This window comes from Ictidomys tridecemlineatus, chromosome 12 (assembly GCF_052094955.1).
Source record: "Ictidomys tridecemlineatus isolate mIctTri1 chromosome 12, mIctTri1.hap1, whole genome shotgun sequence".
NCBI classification, from domain to species: Eukaryota; Metazoa; Chordata; class Mammalia; order Rodentia; family Sciuridae; genus Ictidomys; species Ictidomys tridecemlineatus.
The window spans coordinates 87,567,579-87,587,209 of record NC_135488.1 but is presented as its reverse complement, the minus strand read 5'-3'; the positions used below and the strand labels follow the sequence as shown (position 1 = coordinate 87,587,209).

Genomic DNA, 19,631 nt, shown 5'->3' with positions numbered 1-19,631 from the left:
CTGGGTTCAATCCCAAGCACCACCAAACAACAACAACAACAAATAATTATTAAGACTCCCCGCAACACTTAAAATTGAATCAATCACTTTGGGAGCCTCTGGATGCATGTTGATCAGTACACACAGCACTCCCTAAACGCCGGATGTCTGTCCATGTGGCAACTGCCCAGGTGGTTCCTCATGTGGGTTTCAACTTCTCTAAAGCCATGTTTTTGTAGTCATGACTAAAACAAATTTTAAAAAATATATTTACTGAAATAAAGCCAATGATGACCATAAAGTATTCTGTAAATTTGAATCAAGATGATTTTCATTCATTAAATCCACAAATTTGATTCCACTAATCAGACTGTTTATATGCCTCATCAGGATATCTCTTGCATATCAGAAATTAGAGCCTTAAAGAAAAAATACAATGACTGTTATATCCAGTTTGGTCTTCCATTATTAAGAAGAAAGATCAGCCATACTCACTTTGTTACTTGCAGAATGGTACTTGCATACAGCAATCCTTCTGTTTCATCATGTAGACATGAAAACATGAAAGTAATAAAAATATACCACTTTTTTTTTTAAAGTGCAAAAGGCATAAATTTCAAACACTCACTTAGGAAAGCAGTTTTTGTCTATTTCTGATGTTATAATGAGTCATTAAGTTTCATACATTTTAATATATAGTACATTTGTTCCAATACCAAATATGACAAGTATTTTAAAAGTTTTTTTGTTAACAAACATGCCTTCTTCTTACATAATTAAATTAAAACATTTTGCATTACTTGGTAAATGGGAAAGTGTTGATACTAGTCTTTTTATTCTATAGGCATTACTGTTTTAAAATTACGCATGGATCTAAACTAAGCTTGATTGTATTAAAAAACCACTCCTTTAATATGTATCTTACACAATTTTATTAAATGATTAAAATAATTTAATGGTGATGGTAAGAGTTACATGGTAAAAAGAGTTTTCCAGTCAAAATGGACTTATTTAGTCTAGGTTCTTCCATTTATTTATGATATCTATTTAGGCCTCTACAAAGACCCATATACTTATCAACTCAGTTACATATGAAATTCTTTACAAGTTTTACTTTCTTTTAAAACACTTTTATAAACCTAAATACCTTTTATAATTTACTCAAGCCTGTACTTAAGTTTTGTATTAAATCCCCTATTTGAGATCAAGTAATCTTTACAACAACAACAACAAAAAATCTATCTTTTGAATACAACTTTAAATAAGCTTAATTCCAGCCTACTTTGGAGCCATCCTAACTTGAAGGACAAGAGGCGGAGCCTTAGCTCAGGTGGGGCTGGCCTCTTGACAAATCTTAAAGTGTTTTATTTCTGAAGTTGATTTTTGCCTCTTTTTAAAAGAATCCTTCTACAAAGTTCTTATATATTGTTTGCTGATCTATCTGTATATCAGTTAACACAAATTACCCCTGAAACATAAATCAAACAGAAAGGCCAAGAGACCTCTTAACTTTCTTTTGGTGGAAAAAGTGGCAAAATGTTTTCATATCGCACATTGTCAACCTTGAAACCAATCAGGCTTTCCTTATATATTCCTCAATTTAGAGATGAGGAAATGAGTCCCGGAGGGAATGAGAATTATTTAAGATCTCTATGACCAAAGAAGATCACAACTAAGACTCCTAGCTCATTGTTCTTCAGAGGCAGTCTGGGTGCAGGTAAGTGATTTGGAGGTCTCAAGAGGCTTCTCCTTTTGTCTCAGACTCTGTCCCTTTCTCAACATTACCCTTTCTAGGTTCCTTCCTTAGGACCCTCAATTTCCTTGGGGCTAAGCTATTTATTTCCTTTTATGAGGTGCTCACTTCCCATCGCACACAGTCAGGATCCATCACTATCTTCTAAACTAGTAAAGGATTGGATCCATGAAAGGTGGGGCAGAAGAGAGGGAACTGGATTGCCAGTGGCCAACTCTGCCGCTCTTGGTTTACCAGGTGGGCTCTGCCTCAGAGACTCAGAAGGGAGGAAGGACAGATTCTGCAAATGCTATTGGGATTTCAGAAGATGCAGAGAATGAGTCCACACCTTATTTTCTTGTTTACCAGGAAAATTAAGCCCTTTCAATTTAGGGGGGGTGGAAATTATCCCTACCCTGTAGCAAGTCATGCATTTGCCTTTTCAGCCTGTTCCAACTTTGGGGGGAGGGATTTATTTCAAGGGATCACTCTCAGCTGCCCTTGATTTATCCTGGATTTGTCCACACATTCTCAAAGAAGCCCTAACCCTGGCATGCTGTAAACAACTCTGCAGCCCACCACCTGCCTGGAGCCTTGCAGGGTATCAGCCACTCCCTTTCTGAGCTGCTCTTTTAGGGGGAGTACCAGGGATTGAATTCAGGGGCACTTGACTACTGAGCCACATCCCCAGCCCTATTTTGTATTTTACTTAGAAATAAGGTCTTGCTGAGTTGCTTAGGGCCTAGCTAAATTGCTGAGGCGGCCTTGAACTTGCAATCTTCCAGTTTTAGCCTCAGTCATTGGGATTACAGCTGTGTGCCATTACCATGCCCAGCTTCTTGGGGTCTCACTGAGTTGCTAAGCCTCATTGCTGCTGAGGCTGCCTTGAACTCTTGATCCTTCTTGTTTTAGCCTCCCAAACCGCTGGGATTACAGGTGTAGGCTCCCTCACCAGGGAAAAGGCTCCTTTCTCTAGGTGAATAATCCAGTCTGCACATGGCTCTGAGCTTTCTACGAAAAGATTCAGAAGGCCCCTGCTCTATACAGAATCTATTGCTGCTTCCTTGTCAACCTGACCATTTGTTATCTCTTCTGCTTGAATTTCAAGACCTTCTATACTCTAGTATCAAACTACTGCCTGCTATTTTTCACCCTAAAATAACCTGTTATTGTGGGCAAGTCACCATCAAGGTCACTATACCTATGACCTCAATTCTGCTCCTATGGCTTGTTGCATGCTGGTTATTTTCACCAAGTGCCAAGATCATCCTGTTGTTTGCTTTTCTGGGAGGGCAGAGGTCACCAAAAAAGGTAACCAATATCCAGGCACAAACAAAATGAGTGGGTCAAGCCTGAAGGAATAAACAGAGGGGCCAGTGGGCAGATTGTGGAGGTGCTGCTACTATACCCCCAGGAGGATGCAGATTCCCAGCGGAGTTATCAATTAGGTAGTGTGCAGAGTGCCTAGGGGCAACAAAAATGCTCAAATTTTAGTTTTTGAAAATGATTAGAAATAATGAACATATGTGAATAAAATAATATAAATCCAGCCTGGGTTTGTTAGGTGCAGGGCAGGCTGAATAGCTGCAGGATAACCCACGCACTCAAACCCCAATCTGTCTGTCCTTTATCACCTGTTTGCATCAAGTCTGAACATTCAACCCCCACTGTCTAGTGCAACAGGAACCCACATCTAGCCCCTGCCCCCTCTGCCTGAAGGCAGAAGATGACACTACTGTATGAGCCAATCACTGTATGCCAACAAGGCAGTTTGCAGACCCAGAGACCCCATTAGATTTGGGCTATAAAAAACTCCCTCCTGCCATTCCCCTCTCTCTTGCTCTTGCTCTCTCTGTCTTCTCTTGCTTTCACTCTCCCTTTCACTCCTCTCCTCTTCTCTCTCTCTCTTTGCTCTCCCCACCTCTTTCTTTCTCTCTCTTTTCTCCTCTTTTGCACTGCGTGCAATAAAGATCTCTTGGTCGCTCCAAGTGTTGTGGTCACTGTCCTTTCAGGATTAATCTTTATGCCATCGCATTTGTAAAGTATACTTTTAAAAGAAGTTCTCTTTCCCTTTCTCTCTCTCCCCATTTTTTTTTTTTTTTTGGTATTGGGGATTGAATGCAGGTACGCTTTGCCACTGAATTACATCCCCAGACTTTTTAAATTAAAAAAAAAATATATATATATATATATTTTCTAAGAGAGTCACTAAATTGCAGAGGCTGACCAGAAATTTGCGATCCTCCTGTTTCAGCCTCCCAATAATAGGGATTACAGTCGGGGGAGGGGGGGCATCGTGCCTGGCCGAAACATTATTGTTTAAAATGAAGGAAAGGGGTCCACAAGGACAAAAAGTATGGCCCAGAATAGTCATATTCAGACCTGGGTACAGTGTTTAAACTTTTTTTTAATGGATCTTTGGATATTTAAATTAGAGCTCCAGGTTTCAGATAATTTTAAAAGTTGGTTTTAAAGTTAGGAGAACAAAAATTAACATTCTGTGGCTCAATAAAACACGTAGGGTTGAGGGAAACCTCTCCAAGATCAAGGGCGATCTTCGTGTCCTCGGATTTCAAGTGGCGCGACTCCTCTTCGGGGACAAGCCTTCTGCCCGGGGTGCCCAAGCCCTCGCTAGGGTTGCAGGAGGAGCCCCAGAACTCCTGGCGGGTGTGGCAAGGCCCCACGCTGGGGCCCTGCGGCGCCAGGTCTGGAAGGTCGGTCGCCGCCCCCAGCAGCCCAACCTTCCGGCCCGCGCGCGCGCCGCCGGCAGAGGCCACCCTCGAGCAACTCGGACACAAACGTCCAAAGATTTCCGGGCTCCAGCATGCCACCTGGCCGCCCGCACCCCGCGGGAAGTCGTTCGCGCCTTCCAGCGCACTTCTCGGCTGGGGTCGCCGGGCAGCGAGCGGCGGCCGCGGGATGTCTAGAGTCTCCGAGCCTAGGCCCCGCGTCCCGGCCCCGCCCCTCGTCTCGCGTCATCACAGCCGCGAGGCCAGCCTGCCGGCTCCCTGTGCTGGGTCCTGCCCCTCGCAGCCCTCTCCTAGGAGGTGAAAGCCCCGCCGAGAACGCGGTGTTGGCTTATGGCCGCAGGGACCAGGCCGCCTCTCTCACGGCGCTGCCCGGGACGCGGCCTGCGCCCTTCGCAAGGCCCCAGTTCGGCCATGTTAACCCGCCCTCCAGCCCCGAGGGGAACACTCGTAGGATTTTCCAGCTTGCTGGCCTCGGAGTAGCCAGGCAGTATGTGTATGCCCAGCCGGAAGTTGCAAAGGACCGGGTCCGAGCTAGAAGCCGCGAGTGGCAGACGCGCATGCTCCGCGGAAGCTCGCACCCGGCCGAGTGAACCCTGATAGAGCTATCGCGAGGGCGGCTAAGCGGAGCTCCAGTGGCGCAATCGGTTAGCGCGCGGTACTTATACAGCAGTACATGCAGAGCGATGCCGAGGTTGTGAGTTCGAGCCTCACCTGGAGCACGGCCCTTTTTTAGATATCCGGGAGATTCATTTAATCTTCTTGCCGAAAGACTTTAGTCTTCTCAGTTCCAGTCTCGTAACTACTCTGCCTCAAGTCGCGCTCGGCCGCTAGCAGGAAGCATAGCGCAGTGGAATCTTATACCTGTTTCACGATCGGTTTGCAACATGCAACTCTCGAACCCAGCCGTCTATCTATCTGCCCCCATCTAGTTATTTTTCGGCGGGTCTTTAAGGTCATTCTGTCCGGGGGGGATGCGGCCCGGAGGTGCTTGGGCGCTACCCGGTGGCGATCACGCTTTCGAGGCGTAGGGATCGGATGCCCCGGTGCTCCTCTCTGCAGGGTGAGCCCTACCTCCCGGCGCCGGGAATGAAGCCTGGGGTCTCAGCCGCGACGCTCGTCCTGGGGCGGGTGCAGCCAGGCCACACTCCTGGCGTGGCGGCCCGAGGCGCACCAGCGGAGCCGGGACGATCTGCTCCCCTGACTTTTAACTAGCAGTAACCACCTTCTTACTGCCCCGTCCTTGGGCTCGCGCAGACCCCCGGCCCCCGGGTCCTCTTCCCCGTCGCGGGCGCCCCGCCCTCTCGCGGTAGCTTTGCAGTTTGAGAAAAGTGCCCGGGGCGTTTCCTCTCCCCCCTCCCCGCGCTGTCACTCTGAAATGGTGGCGCTAGCTAGTGGTCTAGAGAGGAGACGTTTTCTAGGGCTATTCGAGTGGCAGGCCCCAAATCCGGTTCAGGAGTTTTCTCCGGGGACAGACTCCCCGCGCCCGTGGCCAGCTGGGGTTGGGGCCAGCTGGACACTCCTCAGGCTGCTGTGAGGCGCGGGGGCACTGTGTCGAGGGGTGGGCAGAGCCAGAACGTGTTCAGCTCGAGCGGGGCGGGAGCCTCGTGGACGGGAGCCTCGTGGACGTGTCCTCTGGAAAGGGCGGTTGTTCAGCTGCTCTTACGAAGCGCGAGTCGTTAATTTCCGGGATGGATGTATAACCCAGAGTGGAGACATGCAGGGCCCAGAAAGCTCTAAGAAGGGGATGGAGGGTGGCGCTCTCGTCGGCTTCCTCGGCGCCCATCCCAGCCGTCGGTGGCCCTCGCCCCCCCAGCCCCGGTTCCGGAGGCGGCCGCGGTGCTGCGAGCAAGTCCGCCCACCTCACCTCATCCTGGGGCGCAGAGCCTCCGCCTTCAGCCGGGGACTCGTCCTCTGCAGGGTAGCGCGAGCCCCCCAGTAGAGATCCAGCTCAGGCTTGGAAATAAATAGAACCTGTATCCATTAAAAAAGGTGCTCATTTTCTTCTTGAAAACTTTATTATAATATAAATCGCATGCCATATAATTTACCCACTTAAAGCGTAAGACTCAATTACTTTTAGTATATTTATAGGTTTTTGCAACCAGCTCCGCAGTCAGTTGTTGAGTAATTCCATCACTTGGGGAAGAAACCCTTTATTCCTTTAGCTGTACCCCTGCGGGTCACATAATCTCCCCACCTCACATCACGAATCTACTTCCTGACTCTATGGAGTTCCTACTTCTGCGCTTCTATAGGAATGGAATCATCCAGCATGTGGCCTTTGTGTGTTTTTTTTTTTCCCCTTCCATTTGCCATAAGGTTTTCGAGATTCATCCATGTTGTACTATACATCACTACTTATTTTCTTTTCTTTCTTTCTTTCTTTTTTTTTTTTTTTTTTTTTTGAGATGGGTCTCCTGTTGCCTAGGCTAGTCTGGAATTACTAAGATCAAGTGATCCTCCTGCCTCAGACTTCCAAGCAGCCGGGAATACTGAATGCTACTGGTATCACCCAACGGGCTCATTTCTTTTTATGACAGAATAATATTCCATGTATAGATTATTTTCATACAGAGGAGAAAAGGCTGGCATTTTCGCTGAAAACTTCTTTTCCAGAGGGAATTAATTTTAAAAAGTACAAAGCATAAGAGTGACCTACTGCACGTGTCTGAATTTCAGAGGTTACTCACTGACCAGGAGGAGCTGGTGGGTTCTGAGAGCTGAGCCCAGAGCAGATTCCCTAGAAGGGCAACCATAAATGAGTGAAAGATCATTGTATCCAGCTTCCTGACTATACAGGAACCCCTTGTTCAAAACCCCAACTGTTATTTGAAAATTTCTAGCTTTAAAATTTCCTCTCAAGACAATCCTTTCCATTTTCTGACAACTCTTCTAGTTAGAACCTTCTTCATACATATTGTTTCTGTCCCTACTGATTACTGCCCAGATGGTGACTTTAGGGACTCTTTTTTTCTGGTGGGGTGGAAAGGAAGGAAACTAGTTGTTTAATCTAGAAATCCACACTAGGACATCATTGGTGGGCAACAAACAGACTTGGCAGATTTGTAGTACAAAGTCAATTTCTTTTTTTCTTTTAGATACAGAAGTACTGAACTTGGGTGCTCTACCATCGAGCTACTTCCTCAGCACTTTTTATTTTTATTTTTTATTTTGAGGCAGGGTCTGGCTAAGTTGCTGAGACTGGCCTGGAACTTGTGATCCTTCCGCCTCTGCCTCCTGAGTTGCTGTGATTATAGGGGTGTGCTACTGCCCCTGGCTGTAGCTCAAAGCCTTAGAATAATGTTGACAGGACTTTTAGAAGGTTTCAGTGGGTAACAAAAATCAAATCAGAAAAATATGGGATAATAGTTTCTAAACTACAAAATACTATGTCATTACTATTGACAATAGACTACTGGGTATAATGTATGATGGCTTCAAGGAGGAAGATAGCTAACGATGAGGTACACAAACTGGAAAGGAAGGTTGACATGAATTTGGATAGCCTCAGAAGATTCAGTAGAATTTGGAGGAAGAGTGGAACCAATCCAGTGATAAATGTTTTTTGACAAATGACAAGATGCAATTTAATACAGATCACTCTAAGTCTATGTTCCATTCAAAGTGCGGTGTGTGGAGATGCCTGGCTTGACAGCTGTTTGTATATAAAAAATTAATTGGAGGATTTCAGACGTGTACAGCCTTAGTTGTGCCAGCATTGTGACCCAACTGCTGGAGAAGTCAACCAATTATTAATGCATTATTGTGTAATGTGTTACAAGGCGTGGTGTCAGGGATCACAAAACAACAGTCTGTGACACAAATCTAGCCTACAGACAGGTTTTGGTGGGTTTGCTAGCAAAACTGAACTGCAAAATGTTTCCATTAAAAAGAATCATTTGCATATTTAGCAATAATTCATGAAAATGGATTGAAGTGGCACCCCCCTTTCTCCACAGAAAAGCCCTCTTCACCATGGCTGATTTTAGGACTGTCAGCAAAAGAGTCTCTGCCAAAGAATCCAATGTAAATAAACTTCCTATTTTCGTGTTGCCCTGTTTTACTTGGCCACTGGCCGGGAAGATACCAGCACTCCAGGTGCTGGATATCCCCTTACTAGTTTTTCACAAACATATCCAGTATAGTATAGAAGAAATGTGCAAACAAGGCCTCTGGCCTTGAGCTGGGCTTCACAGAAATGTCTAAATTTTTAAGATAAGTTACAAATGGGCTCCTTGGTAATAGCTGGCAGGGGGAGGAAAGAAAGGGAAGAAGCAGCTCTCCCCTTCTCAGGTGTTGTCCTTGAAGAGTTAGCTTGCCCAGAACAGTGAAAGAAAAAGCTGCTTTTATGTGAACTTCTGCAGACTGAATTTCTGAGCCCCTCCCCTTACATGCTGGGTAGAAAACTCTGAAACTCCCTGAACTTGGGGTTCAGGGGATTAATTGATTACAGCAAAAGCTGTGCCCTCTGAACCTGGCTGCAGCCAAATAAAACTGTTTCCTGCTGTCTTTCGTGCCTTGCCTCGTTTGTCCCTACAACAAGATAATTTCAGAGGACTGTCCATATTTCTACTTTCTAATGAAAAAGAATATCAGAAGATGACTGCTTATCTGGGGCTTTATTCCTCCCTGGCAACATGGGCTGCCCCCTCTTGGAGGTTTATGTCTTCTCTGGTTTGCCACTGTCCCTGTCTCCTTCCATTAATCTCTAGCAGAGAGGTGCGGGGGACAGCTGCCATGATTCACCCCGGACTCATCTCACTCATTTGCACCCTTCAGTTATTGAGTGTGGGGCTTATGCATTGATAAAGGGAGGGAATACTCCTGTGGAATTTTCAGTCGGTCAAAACACAGCCAAAGGGCTGTGATCTGTATGCACAGGCCCATTTAAAATTCAACAACAACAACAACAACAAAAATAAAACAAAACCAAAGTTCAATTCTCTATTGTAGAATATTTCAAACATATACAAAAGTAGAGAAATAGCACACATCCATCTCTTCATAAAGAATTGTTTCCTCAATTCCCTCATGATATTCGCCTCTACCCCTGAAAATCCCAGAGAGAGTTTAATTTATTTTACTAAAACTGCATTAGGTTTGCCTGACAGGTAACCACAGTATGATTACTGCACCTAACAAGAACAACAGTAATTGCTTAGCCTCATCTAATACCTAGTCTACGTTCAAGTTTCTACAACTGTCTCTGAAAGGTATGTTTAAATTAAGATCCAAACAAGATACATACTTTGAATTTGACCAATGTATTTTTAAAATTTCTTTTAATCTCTATTAATTCTCTTTCATCCCACAGTCTATTAAAACATTTATATGACAAATCTGCCTAATTGCATATTGCCTGGGGCGGGGAGGGAGGGTACTGGGGATTGAACTCAGGGGCATTAAACCTCTGAGCCACATCCTCAGCCCTATTTTGTATTTTATTTTGAGACAGGTTTTCACTGAGTTGCTTAGTGACTCGATTTTTGCTGGGGCTGTCTTTGAACTCAAGATCTTCCTGTCTCAGCCTCCTGAGCTGCTAGGATTATAGGCATGCACCACAGCACCTAGTTCCTAAATTTTTTAGTTGTAGTTGGACACAGCACATTTATTTATTTATTTATTTATTTTTATAGTGCTGAGGATCAGACCCAGCACCTTGCATGTGGTAGGCGAGTACTGTACTGCTGAGTCCAACCCTAGTGCCACTAATTGCAGTCTTAAGATGTCCTTTAACATGTTCTTAAATCTCCTATGGCAGTTAGATCTATATAATATTCACATTTATTTATTTGAAAAATACCTATTCCAGAGGGTACTGTATACTATTGCACCACAACAGAAAGTACATAATGTATAGTTGTGTTTCATTTTGTGATGTTAGTTTTGATTGTTAATATTGGATTGTGATCAGCCTAATTTCCATTAGAGAATTCCTCATTAGCTCTAACCTAATTATTTCAACAACCAATGTGTAGATCTACTATTTTTATTGAGGATTATACAATGATAATTTTTGTTCTATTATTCCTTCTATTCTTATGACTGTTTGAAAAAAAAATCCTTTCTCTGTTTAGTTTTAAGTACTTAGTTCTTCTAAAACACAATTCACAGAGAAAAGACTGAATAAATAACTGCTTGATTCTCTTTTTCTATGTATCTTTATAATAATGAATTGATGCCCTAATAATCTCCAAAGGAAACCAGTTAGTTTTAAATTTTATAGCTGTTTTTGGAATTATGATTCATGTAAAATGAACTGCAGTAGTAATGTTGAATAGTTTTTCATGTGCTTATTAGACATTTATGTCTTTTTGGTGAAGTGTTTATTCAAACATTTTGCCCATTTTCTAATGGAGCTGTTGAACTTTTTTTATTATTGAGTTGCGAATTTTTTGGAATGTTTTAGACATAGTTCCTATGTTGGATATATAATTTGTAAATAATTCCTCCCAGTGTATTAGTCAGGGTTCTCTAGAGACACAAAACCAAGAGACCATTAGCAACCAGGTTACCATACACATGAGGAATGTATTGCACTTGATATTATAACTGCTATAACATAATTAAATGATAAGACATTTTCAACTCCATTATAATCAGTTTTTTTTTTTTGTATGTGTGTGTGTGTATGTGTGTGTTACTGGGGCTTGAACCCAGGTCTTCATGGTAGCCAAGCACTGAGCTACATTCCTAGTCCTTTCTATTTTGAGACAGGGTTTCATTAAGTTACTCAGACTGGACTTGAACTTGTGATCCTCCCGCCTCAATCTCCATAGTAGCTGGGATTACAGAAATATCCACTGTGCCTGACTTTCATTTAGTCTTATGGGATCACCGTTATATACATGGTCTGTCATTGACTAAAACATTGGTATGTGGCAGATGGCTATAATTTTCCTCTTTTTTATATTTGGTTTTAATATATTTCTCTTTTTTATAATTGGTTTCTTTCTTTCTCTCTTTTTCCCCCTCTCTCCTTCCCTCCCTCCCTTCCTTTCTTGGTACCAGGGATTGAACCCAGGGGTGCTTAATCACTGAGCCACATCCCCAGCCCTTTTTATTTTTTATTTTGAGACAGGGTTTTACTTAGTTGCTTAGGGCCTTGCTAAGTTGCTGAGGCTGGCTCTGAACTCACGATCCTCCTGCCTCAGCCTCCCTAGTTGCTGAGATTACAGGTGTGCACCATTATGCCCTGTTCTTTAAAGTTTTAAAGCAGAAGAAATTGATTTGACATTTCTCTTCTAGTACAGGCATTTTTAGTGCTATAAAAATTTTTAGCTGCCTCCCACAAATGTACCATGTTTTAATTTTTGTTTGATTCAAAATATGTTCTTTTGATTTCCTTTCTAATCCATGGATTATTTAGAAATATGAACTTAGTTTTCAAACATTTGAGGATCTTCCAGTTATCTTTCTGTTATTGATTTCCAGTTTAATTCCATTGTGATCCGAACTCCTTTGAATTCTTTAAAATTTCTGGGGCTTTTTTATGTATCTTTATAATAATGAATTGGATGTAAATGATAATGTGTTGTTGTCGGGCAGAGTATTCTATCAATGTCAGTGTTATCAAATTGGTTAATAGGGTTGTACAAGTCTTCTATACCATTGATTTTCTACCTATTTGTTTTATCATTGAGAGAAGATTAATTATAATAGCTTTTTCTCTTTTTCTTTTTAGTTTGATTTCTTTCTGCTTTATATAGTTTGAAGCTCTGTTATGGGGTGTGAAATGTTAGGATTGATTAATTGGCCCCATTATCATGATTGATTGATTACTTCATTTGTTCCATTTGGCTAGCAAAAGTCATATCAGTTTGGATCCTGGATATTTTTGACACAATTTCAAGTTTTTCATAGTCTCCTTCTTTATGGCATTATAAGATATTCCAAAATAATTTGTACATGTCCTTCTGCAAACCTGGAGTAAATTTCTCCCAGAAGCGTGGCTCCTTTTGTTGGAAAATGTTACTTAGAGACTATAATCTGTGTGCTAGGGTTTCTTACAGGTATTCCATGGTAGCCATATTATCTAGGCTTTTTCAGTGGGCAGAGCAAGGAAATTCAGATTTTTTAAAATGAGAAAAAGAAATTCTAGTTTACAGTGACATTTCCAATTAATTTTTTTTTTGTTACTTTGAGAGAGGGTCTTGTTAAGTTTCTTAGGGCCTTGCTAAATTGTTGAGGCTAGCTTTGAACTTGTATCCTCCTGCCTCAGTCTCCTGAGAGGCTGGGGTTACAGGCATGCACCATCATGCCTGACTTATTTTTGATCATTTAAAAATGACTTTTTGTCTTATTTTTTCATTGTTTATTTTTTTTAAGTAAAAGGAAATACACATTTGTATTCTACATCCTCCTGTTTTCATTCAAAATCCATTTTATTCCTTGTTGACTTCACTACTATGTTCTGAAGATCCTTTCAAATTTGCAGCTAGATCTCTTCCTCACTCCTTATCACAGTTTCACAGTACTTACTAACGTGGGTGTACCACCAAGCGTCAACCAGTCCTCGGCTAGGGAACATTTGGATGGTTTCAGGTGTGGGGTCACAGACAGCGCTGCAGGGAGAAGCTCTAGTCACACATTGTTTTGGATACTTTGCTTGTGTGTCTCTGGGATGGATTCTAGAAGAATCCATCCCAGATAGGGCTGGACTTATCAATTAATCTATCTACCTACCTCTTATTTATCTATATCTATATTTATATCTGTATCTGTATCTGTATCTATATCTATATCTATATCTATATCTGCATCTGTATCTGTATCTATATGTAATCTATATCTATATGTCTATTCATCCATCCATCCACCTATTACATGTTTCCAGATGTGCAACATCACTTTTAAGGATGTTACTGATACAATAATTGATGAACATGAGGCATCTAGAAACCACATTGTAAGAGCAGTGGTTTGAGGACCTGGATGGATAGATGCTAGAAAGTTCATGTAAATAATATGCTCTAATTCCAGGGCGGCTTCACTGAATGTGTTTCCTGATTGCTATCAAAGGAAGCAGGGCCTACTGAGGCTTGGACAAAGGCCTGACAGTGGAGTTGCTCAGCCTGCAGGGGTGTCCTGCTCTAGAGAGGCCCAGGAACTCCTCGTTCACCTGTTGCTTCTGGCTCCTGGATTCTGTTCTTTTGCCTTTAGCTTAGTTTATTTCTGTTTTATTTTAATCTTATAACCTTTCAAATATTTTGAAAATCATCTTATTTAACTGATTATTTTATTTTCTTGTCTGAATGTTTCTTTCTTCTTAAACCTAAAAATTTTTTTTTCTGCCTTGACTATTTCATTCTTTTAAAATATTTTGGTAATGAATACATTCTTTCCCTCTAAAATTTTGTTACATTTTCCCCTCTGATCTTAGTCTTTTCATTTATTTTCCTCTTAACTTTTCCTTATGTCTATTTTTTATCTTACATATTTTCTCTTTTTTTTTCTTTATGGTGCTGGGGATCAATCCCAGGGCCTCAGTGCATGCAAGGCAAGCACTCTACCAACTGAACTATATTCCAGCCCTGCTTTCTCCTTCTTTTTAACTTAAAAGTGTAAACTGGAACTCTCTTTAATTGTTTTTATTCTCTCTGTTGGTTGAATGGCCCCCAAGTAGCATAGCCAGGCATTTAGGACCAACAAATGGACAGGGAAAGACACATTGGTTTATCCCCAGGCCATCCCCAAGGGATGTGGATCTGGGAGGACAGAGGACTGGGAGAAAGAAGGCGACATTACAGAGAGACAGGGCAAGAGAGAGATCTGACCACGTCTCCCTCTTTGATTCTTAAGTCTGGTCTCACCCATGCATTTTCTGAGGTTTGAGTGAGCCCAAAATATTGCCTTTTGGTATTAGCCAATTAGATTCAGGCGTTTGTCACTTGTAGGCAAAAGAAGTCTTGACCCATGCGGTGGTTGTGCAACATGGTATTTTACTTTGATGTTCCATCTTTCAAGTTTCTTAATGAGAATTTCTTTCATAAGACCAAGCAACATTCTTTCTGACCAAGAAAAATTACAAAAATTACCGTAATCTTTCCATCTGTTAAACTGGGCTGAGTATACCAATGTGTCCTTCTCTGTTCCTTACTACAAAGCCAGCACTCTCCAGCGACACACTTGACACCTCCACTCAGAGGACTCATAAACAGCTTAAACTGGACTCGTTCAAAATACCACTGTTTTTTCCTTTCCCAGCTCTGCCCTAGTCTTTTTCATTCTACAAAATGTGTTCTCATTCTACGTTGTTTCTTGAACACCTGCGTTGAGCCGGCCTGCTGCCCTTGCCCTATTACCTAATGCGTTCCTCAACCCTTTATATTTCCCCCATTTTGGAGACTGCACACTGAGGCTCAATAGGTTAGGTAATTGCCCAAGCTCCAATATCTGCGAAACAAAGGGAATGGGAGTGACCAAGTCGCCCTGACCCCAAAGCACAGGCCTTCCTAGGTGTTTTGCTGCGGGGCTGCACAGCCAGCCTTATGCCGCACGGTGGCGCTGCGGCCATGTCCCGGAAGGTTCCTTTGCGCGCTGGAGGTGGGTAGGGGAGTCCCCAGCCTGCAGGGTCTCCTGGAAAAAGGAGTTGCTCCCCCCAGGTGGGCGCCGGTGGGAGGGGCCAAGCCGAGCAGAGACCCTTTCTGTCCTAGAGACTGGCTGAGCCTGGGCTAGAAGAACCTGGAACCAGAGTTTGGAGTCCTGGGTGCCCCAGCAAGAGAAAAGAGGGTGACCACAGGACATCTTCGCTGAGGCCACAGGAAAAAAACGGTCCCTATGGGCACCAGACTGCATTTACTGTTTGGAAAAATGGCTCCTTTGGAAGCTGGCTCTTTCACCACTGCTTTGTCTGTAAGGACTGATCCCTGAGCCCCGCCCAGGGTGCAGCCTTTGGAGATTCTCCTCAGAAGCAGCCTGGCCATCCACAAACCGTTTAATCTTTTTACCAGCTCCACACTGTGATGAGCTAGGCATCAGCTGCCTGACCATGGACTTGGCCTGCATTAGCAATATCAGAATATAAAACTGTGACTGAACTCTAGGACCACGGCTTTGCTCTGCTCTTCAATGCTTCCTACAGTCAAGCCATTCGCAGCCCCTTATCATGGAGGAGTTCACTGAAGCCCCACAGAGAGCAGTTGGTGATGGGGAAGAGGTAGATGAAGGAGACCACAGGGGGCTTTGAGAACAGAGGTGCTTGTCAGTGGGCCAGTGAAGCAAGAAGCAGAGGATGTGGGCTGCTGAGGACACAGTCAACTTGCAGTTCTGCCTTTTCCCTGTTGTGAGCTGAGGGTTGTGGCAGAACTTTTTTTTTTCTTTTTTCTGGTATTAAATTTTCATTCATTAACTGTCCACACTAAATCAATTAAACTATTTGGATTTATTTTTAAAATGTCATTTTAATTTTTTTATTCAATAGGCAACACAATTCAAAGGGTTCAAAATAAGTAGCCTTTTAACACACAAACAAATCAGCAACTTAATTTTTCTAACAGAAAAGCAGCAAGACATTAAAAGACAATTCATGGAAAAAAAAAGTGTGGTAAGAGTGTCACACTTGGTATTGCAAAATCTTTTCCCTTGAGCCCTGCTTGTCTTTAATGTTGGGATATTTTTGATGTACAGAAATTGCAACGTTTGGTTAAGCCATGCATTTCCCGGTATGATCTCAATGCAGCCTGGAGAATCACTGCTCATCCTGAGATCTGTAAAATTGTCTTCTTCTGCAATTGGTTGTTCATGGCTTCATGGTTTGCTCTCTCATCGACCTCAGAGATGTTTTTATTAGTGATGTGATTGAGAGGCAGAGCAGAGGTGGTGTGGCTACTGAGAATGGCGCTTTTGGAGTACAGCTGGCCTCAAGACAAGCAGGCTGAGAGGAGCCGGCCTCAGGAAGTGGGTCCCTCCTGCTGGGGAAGAGGGCCTGGGGGACTGACTTGGCCATTGGGACCCAGGGGTGGGGCAGACTTTGCCTACAGTCTGGTTGCCCTTGTCTTTTGGCTCAATGTGCAGGAGTCCCAGGGCTTGAGGTGAGTGTGGAGAATGTGAGAGATTCTAGAGCTGGGGTTGCAAAAATCCAGACGCTGGACACTGGGAATCTAGGGAGACTGTAAGAGTGAAAACTCTGAATGGGAACCAAGGTGGGCCCAGTCCACCAGACCACCAAGGTGAGTCCTCCAGTACCAGCCACCTCTTCAGGCGGTGGAGGACTCCATTGATCAGGGTGGCTTTTCTCAGGATACACTTGGCAGCCAGCTGCCTGTGCTGTATCCCAGAAAGTGGCACCAAAGCAGCTGAAATGTCCTGTTTGTATCACATGTAAATCCTTAGGAAATGGAGTCAATGAACACATATGTCAGACCCTGAGGCAACTCCAGGGTCATCACCACTGCTTCCAGACTTGGTCCCAGCAGGAGGAGGGGGGCGTGCTTCTCACCCCCTTGCACTGCCTCCTTGGATGTTGAAGAGAGCCATGTGAACCTTATCCATAGGGGACACCTGTTCTGTGCAGCCATGGACACAGCTCTTGGCTGGGAGGCGGGAGATGAAGCATTACCTTCAAGCCATCCCCAGTTATGTGACCTCAGGCTGCATGCTGCTCTTTCTCGGGTACCTCGCCATAAATAGGATGGTTTCTTTCCAACAGGGGCCAGGCAGAGGATAGCAGAGATGGCTTCCACAAAGGATAACGAGAAGCAGCAGGACCGTTCTGCCATCAACCAGGCAGTGGTCTGAGAATGCACCATCAGCATTCACAAGTGCATCCTTGGAATAAGCTTCAAGAAGAATGTCCCTCAAAGAGATCTGGAAATTTGCAGTGAAGGAGAAGGGGACTCCAGATGTATGTGGGGAAAGCTAGGCTCAATAAAGGTGTCAACAAAGAAATAAGAAATGTCTCATAGGGTCACTCTGTGTGCTTGTCCAGGAGACACTATGAGGATGAAGACAAGCTCTACACCTTGGTAATCCTTGTCCTTGTTACCACTTTCATGCATGTTGTGAACGAGAACCAACCACTGATTGTCCATTATAAAACCACCAAAAAACTGTGGGATAGTGGTCTTGCTCCAACCTGCATACAGTTAACCAAATATGGAAATAGTGGAGAAGCTACTTTGGAAAAGGAAAATGAATCATTCAGGTGCAATCTACCCTTGGCACTCCTCCTCCCAAGGCTGATGGAACCTGGTTGCTGACCTGGGTTGCTTTTCCTGGCAGTGCCAGCAGGTGGCAGCATCCGCCTCTGCATGTGTTTGTCTCCACCAGGAGCTCCTCAGAGACACTAGTGTAGGACCCAGATTACTTCTTTGTTGAATTCACAGCCCACATTCTCACATCCCTGGATAGGAATGGGCCGGGGAAGAAGGGATCCAAAATCCCCAGGACAAGGAAGGTTTGGAACCAGAACAAAAACTTTGTTTCTCTCCTCAAAAAAAGCACAGATCAGCCAGGAGAGAGGGAGTGGGGGGACTGATGTGAGCTCTTTCTTCTTTTTTTTGGTAGCAGCGATTGAACCCAGGGGCACTTAACCACCGAGCCACATTTCCCGCCCTTTGGTATATTTTATTTAGAGACAGAATCTCACTGTCTCTAGTTGCTTAGGGCCTCACTGAGTTGCTGAGACTGGCTTTGAACTTGAGATCCTCCTGCCTCAGCCTCCCCAGCCACTGGGATTACAGGCATGAGCCACTAGGCCCCGCTAAAGGGTCACCTTGTACTTTTTGGAAATCACAGTGTCCCACCCTTCCTGGAAGAGGCAATTTGGGATCTAGAGGGTTAGGACTTCTCCTCTCTTGGGGTCATTGTCTTCAGTTAGAAAGGCCAGCTGACATTTCAGTGGGGCGGTGGCGAGTCCTTTATTTTTGATGTGTACAAGTTTGAAAATTTAATTGACGCTACAGTTCATTTGTTCAGGAAAAAGGAAAAAAAAAAAGAAATTCTCTGATTTCTTTGTTGGTTTATAATGAATCTGGCCTCCTCCCCCCACACGATGATTAGTGAGAAAAACAATGAAATGTTCAACTTGATTTCAACGTCATGGGACCAGAGTTAAGCCTGTCTTGTTAAGCAATCATCATTTCTCTTGCATAAAAGTGCTTATGTCTCAGATTACCTTCCCCAGCTTCTCCCACTAAAATGGTGTTAGGGTGTGTGGACAGACAAGGGCAGCTGTGTAACATCTGGCGGGAGGAAGGAGTTGGGATCCTGGGGTGTGGTGACCGCTGATTTCCCGGCAAGGGGTGCAAGGGCCACTGTCTCTCCCTGGCCACTGACTGCACTTGAAGCTGAGTTTATGTAACTCATGGTCTACTCCCTCCTGAGATGGCCCAAGCCCCACTGAACCGGGCTGCCTCCCCTCCTGTGAGTTCCCTTGCTGTGCCACTGTGTCCCCTGCAGGCCTGCTAGCTCACAGCTCAGCAGCTAGGCCCCGGGGGATCTGAAGCTGGCTTGAGACTAGTGGATTTCTGAAGCTCTTCTGCCTCCCTGTTGTCATAGGCAGAGGCTGGGTGGGTTTGGAGTAGTGTTGGATGCCACTTCTTCCCAGAGTTCCAAGAGGAGGCCGGGACAAAGGCCACTCTCTCCTGGGAGGGATGTGTGAGCCAGAAGCAATCACATGGTTCCCCTGGCTGGCTTTCCTCTTAGATCCAATCCCACCATCCCCAAGCAGGAGGAAGAGGACCAAAAGTCTTGCTTCTCGGGCCTGGTCATCCGTTACATAAAATTTCATGACCACACAGGTCACACCTGAGGAGAAAAGATGCAGGAATCCAAAGTAAGGGATCCATTCTCTGGAGAGAAGAGCCAGCTTAGCCGCTTTTGCCTTGCAGCATAATCTTATTTTGCAAGTCAGATGCCAAATATGACCACATTTTTCCTACCTCTATCAAAGCTGTGTCTCTCTTTAAGTAGAGGATGCTTCAGGCCAATGAAGATGGAGTTATGGGACCCTCCTCAAGGCAAAAGAGCAAAGCACATCCATAAACTTTCACCTATCACCCTCTGTGCTCCAGATGTTTCCAACACACTGAATAACGGAACCACAGGAAACCAACCTACCAGGAACTTCGCGAAGGCTTTGTTCACAAGGGGAATCCATCCTCTAGCTGGTTTGGACCCTGTCCTTCCCAGGGAGGATGTAGTGAATCAGATGCCACTCAGAAGAAAAC

At 44.1% G+C, this 19,631-nt stretch overlaps 1 protein-coding gene and 1 non-coding gene across 8 annotated transcripts in view; both read left to right on the top strand.

Moving 5' to 3' along the window:
• Mta3 (metastasis associated 1 family member 3) overlaps positions 1 to 17,356 on the top strand; it is a 239,745-nt gene extending 222,389 nt beyond the window's left edge. For 5 of the 7 annotated variants that reach the window (XM_078029293.1, XM_078029291.1, XM_078029290.1 and 2 more), the window contains exon 17: positions 17,111 to 17,356. In XM_078029293.1, coding sequence (XP_077885419.1) covers positions 17,111 to 17,199 — 89 coding nt within the window. In that variant the 3' untranslated portion in view covers positions 17,200 to 17,356. Of the gene's footprint in view, positions 1 to 1,583; positions 8,970 to 17,110 lie in introns of those variants that run through there. The other 2 variants (XR_013429020.1, XR_013429019.1) reach the window with 2 other exon arrangements.
• Trnai-uau (transfer RNA isoleucine (anticodon UAU)) lies at positions 5,088 to 5,180 on the top strand. The gene is given in 2 exon segments: positions 5,088 to 5,125; positions 5,145 to 5,180. It is a non-coding gene; the product is annotated as a tRNA-Ile (tRNA).
• Positions 17,357 to 19,631: the final 2,275 nt, after the last annotated feature.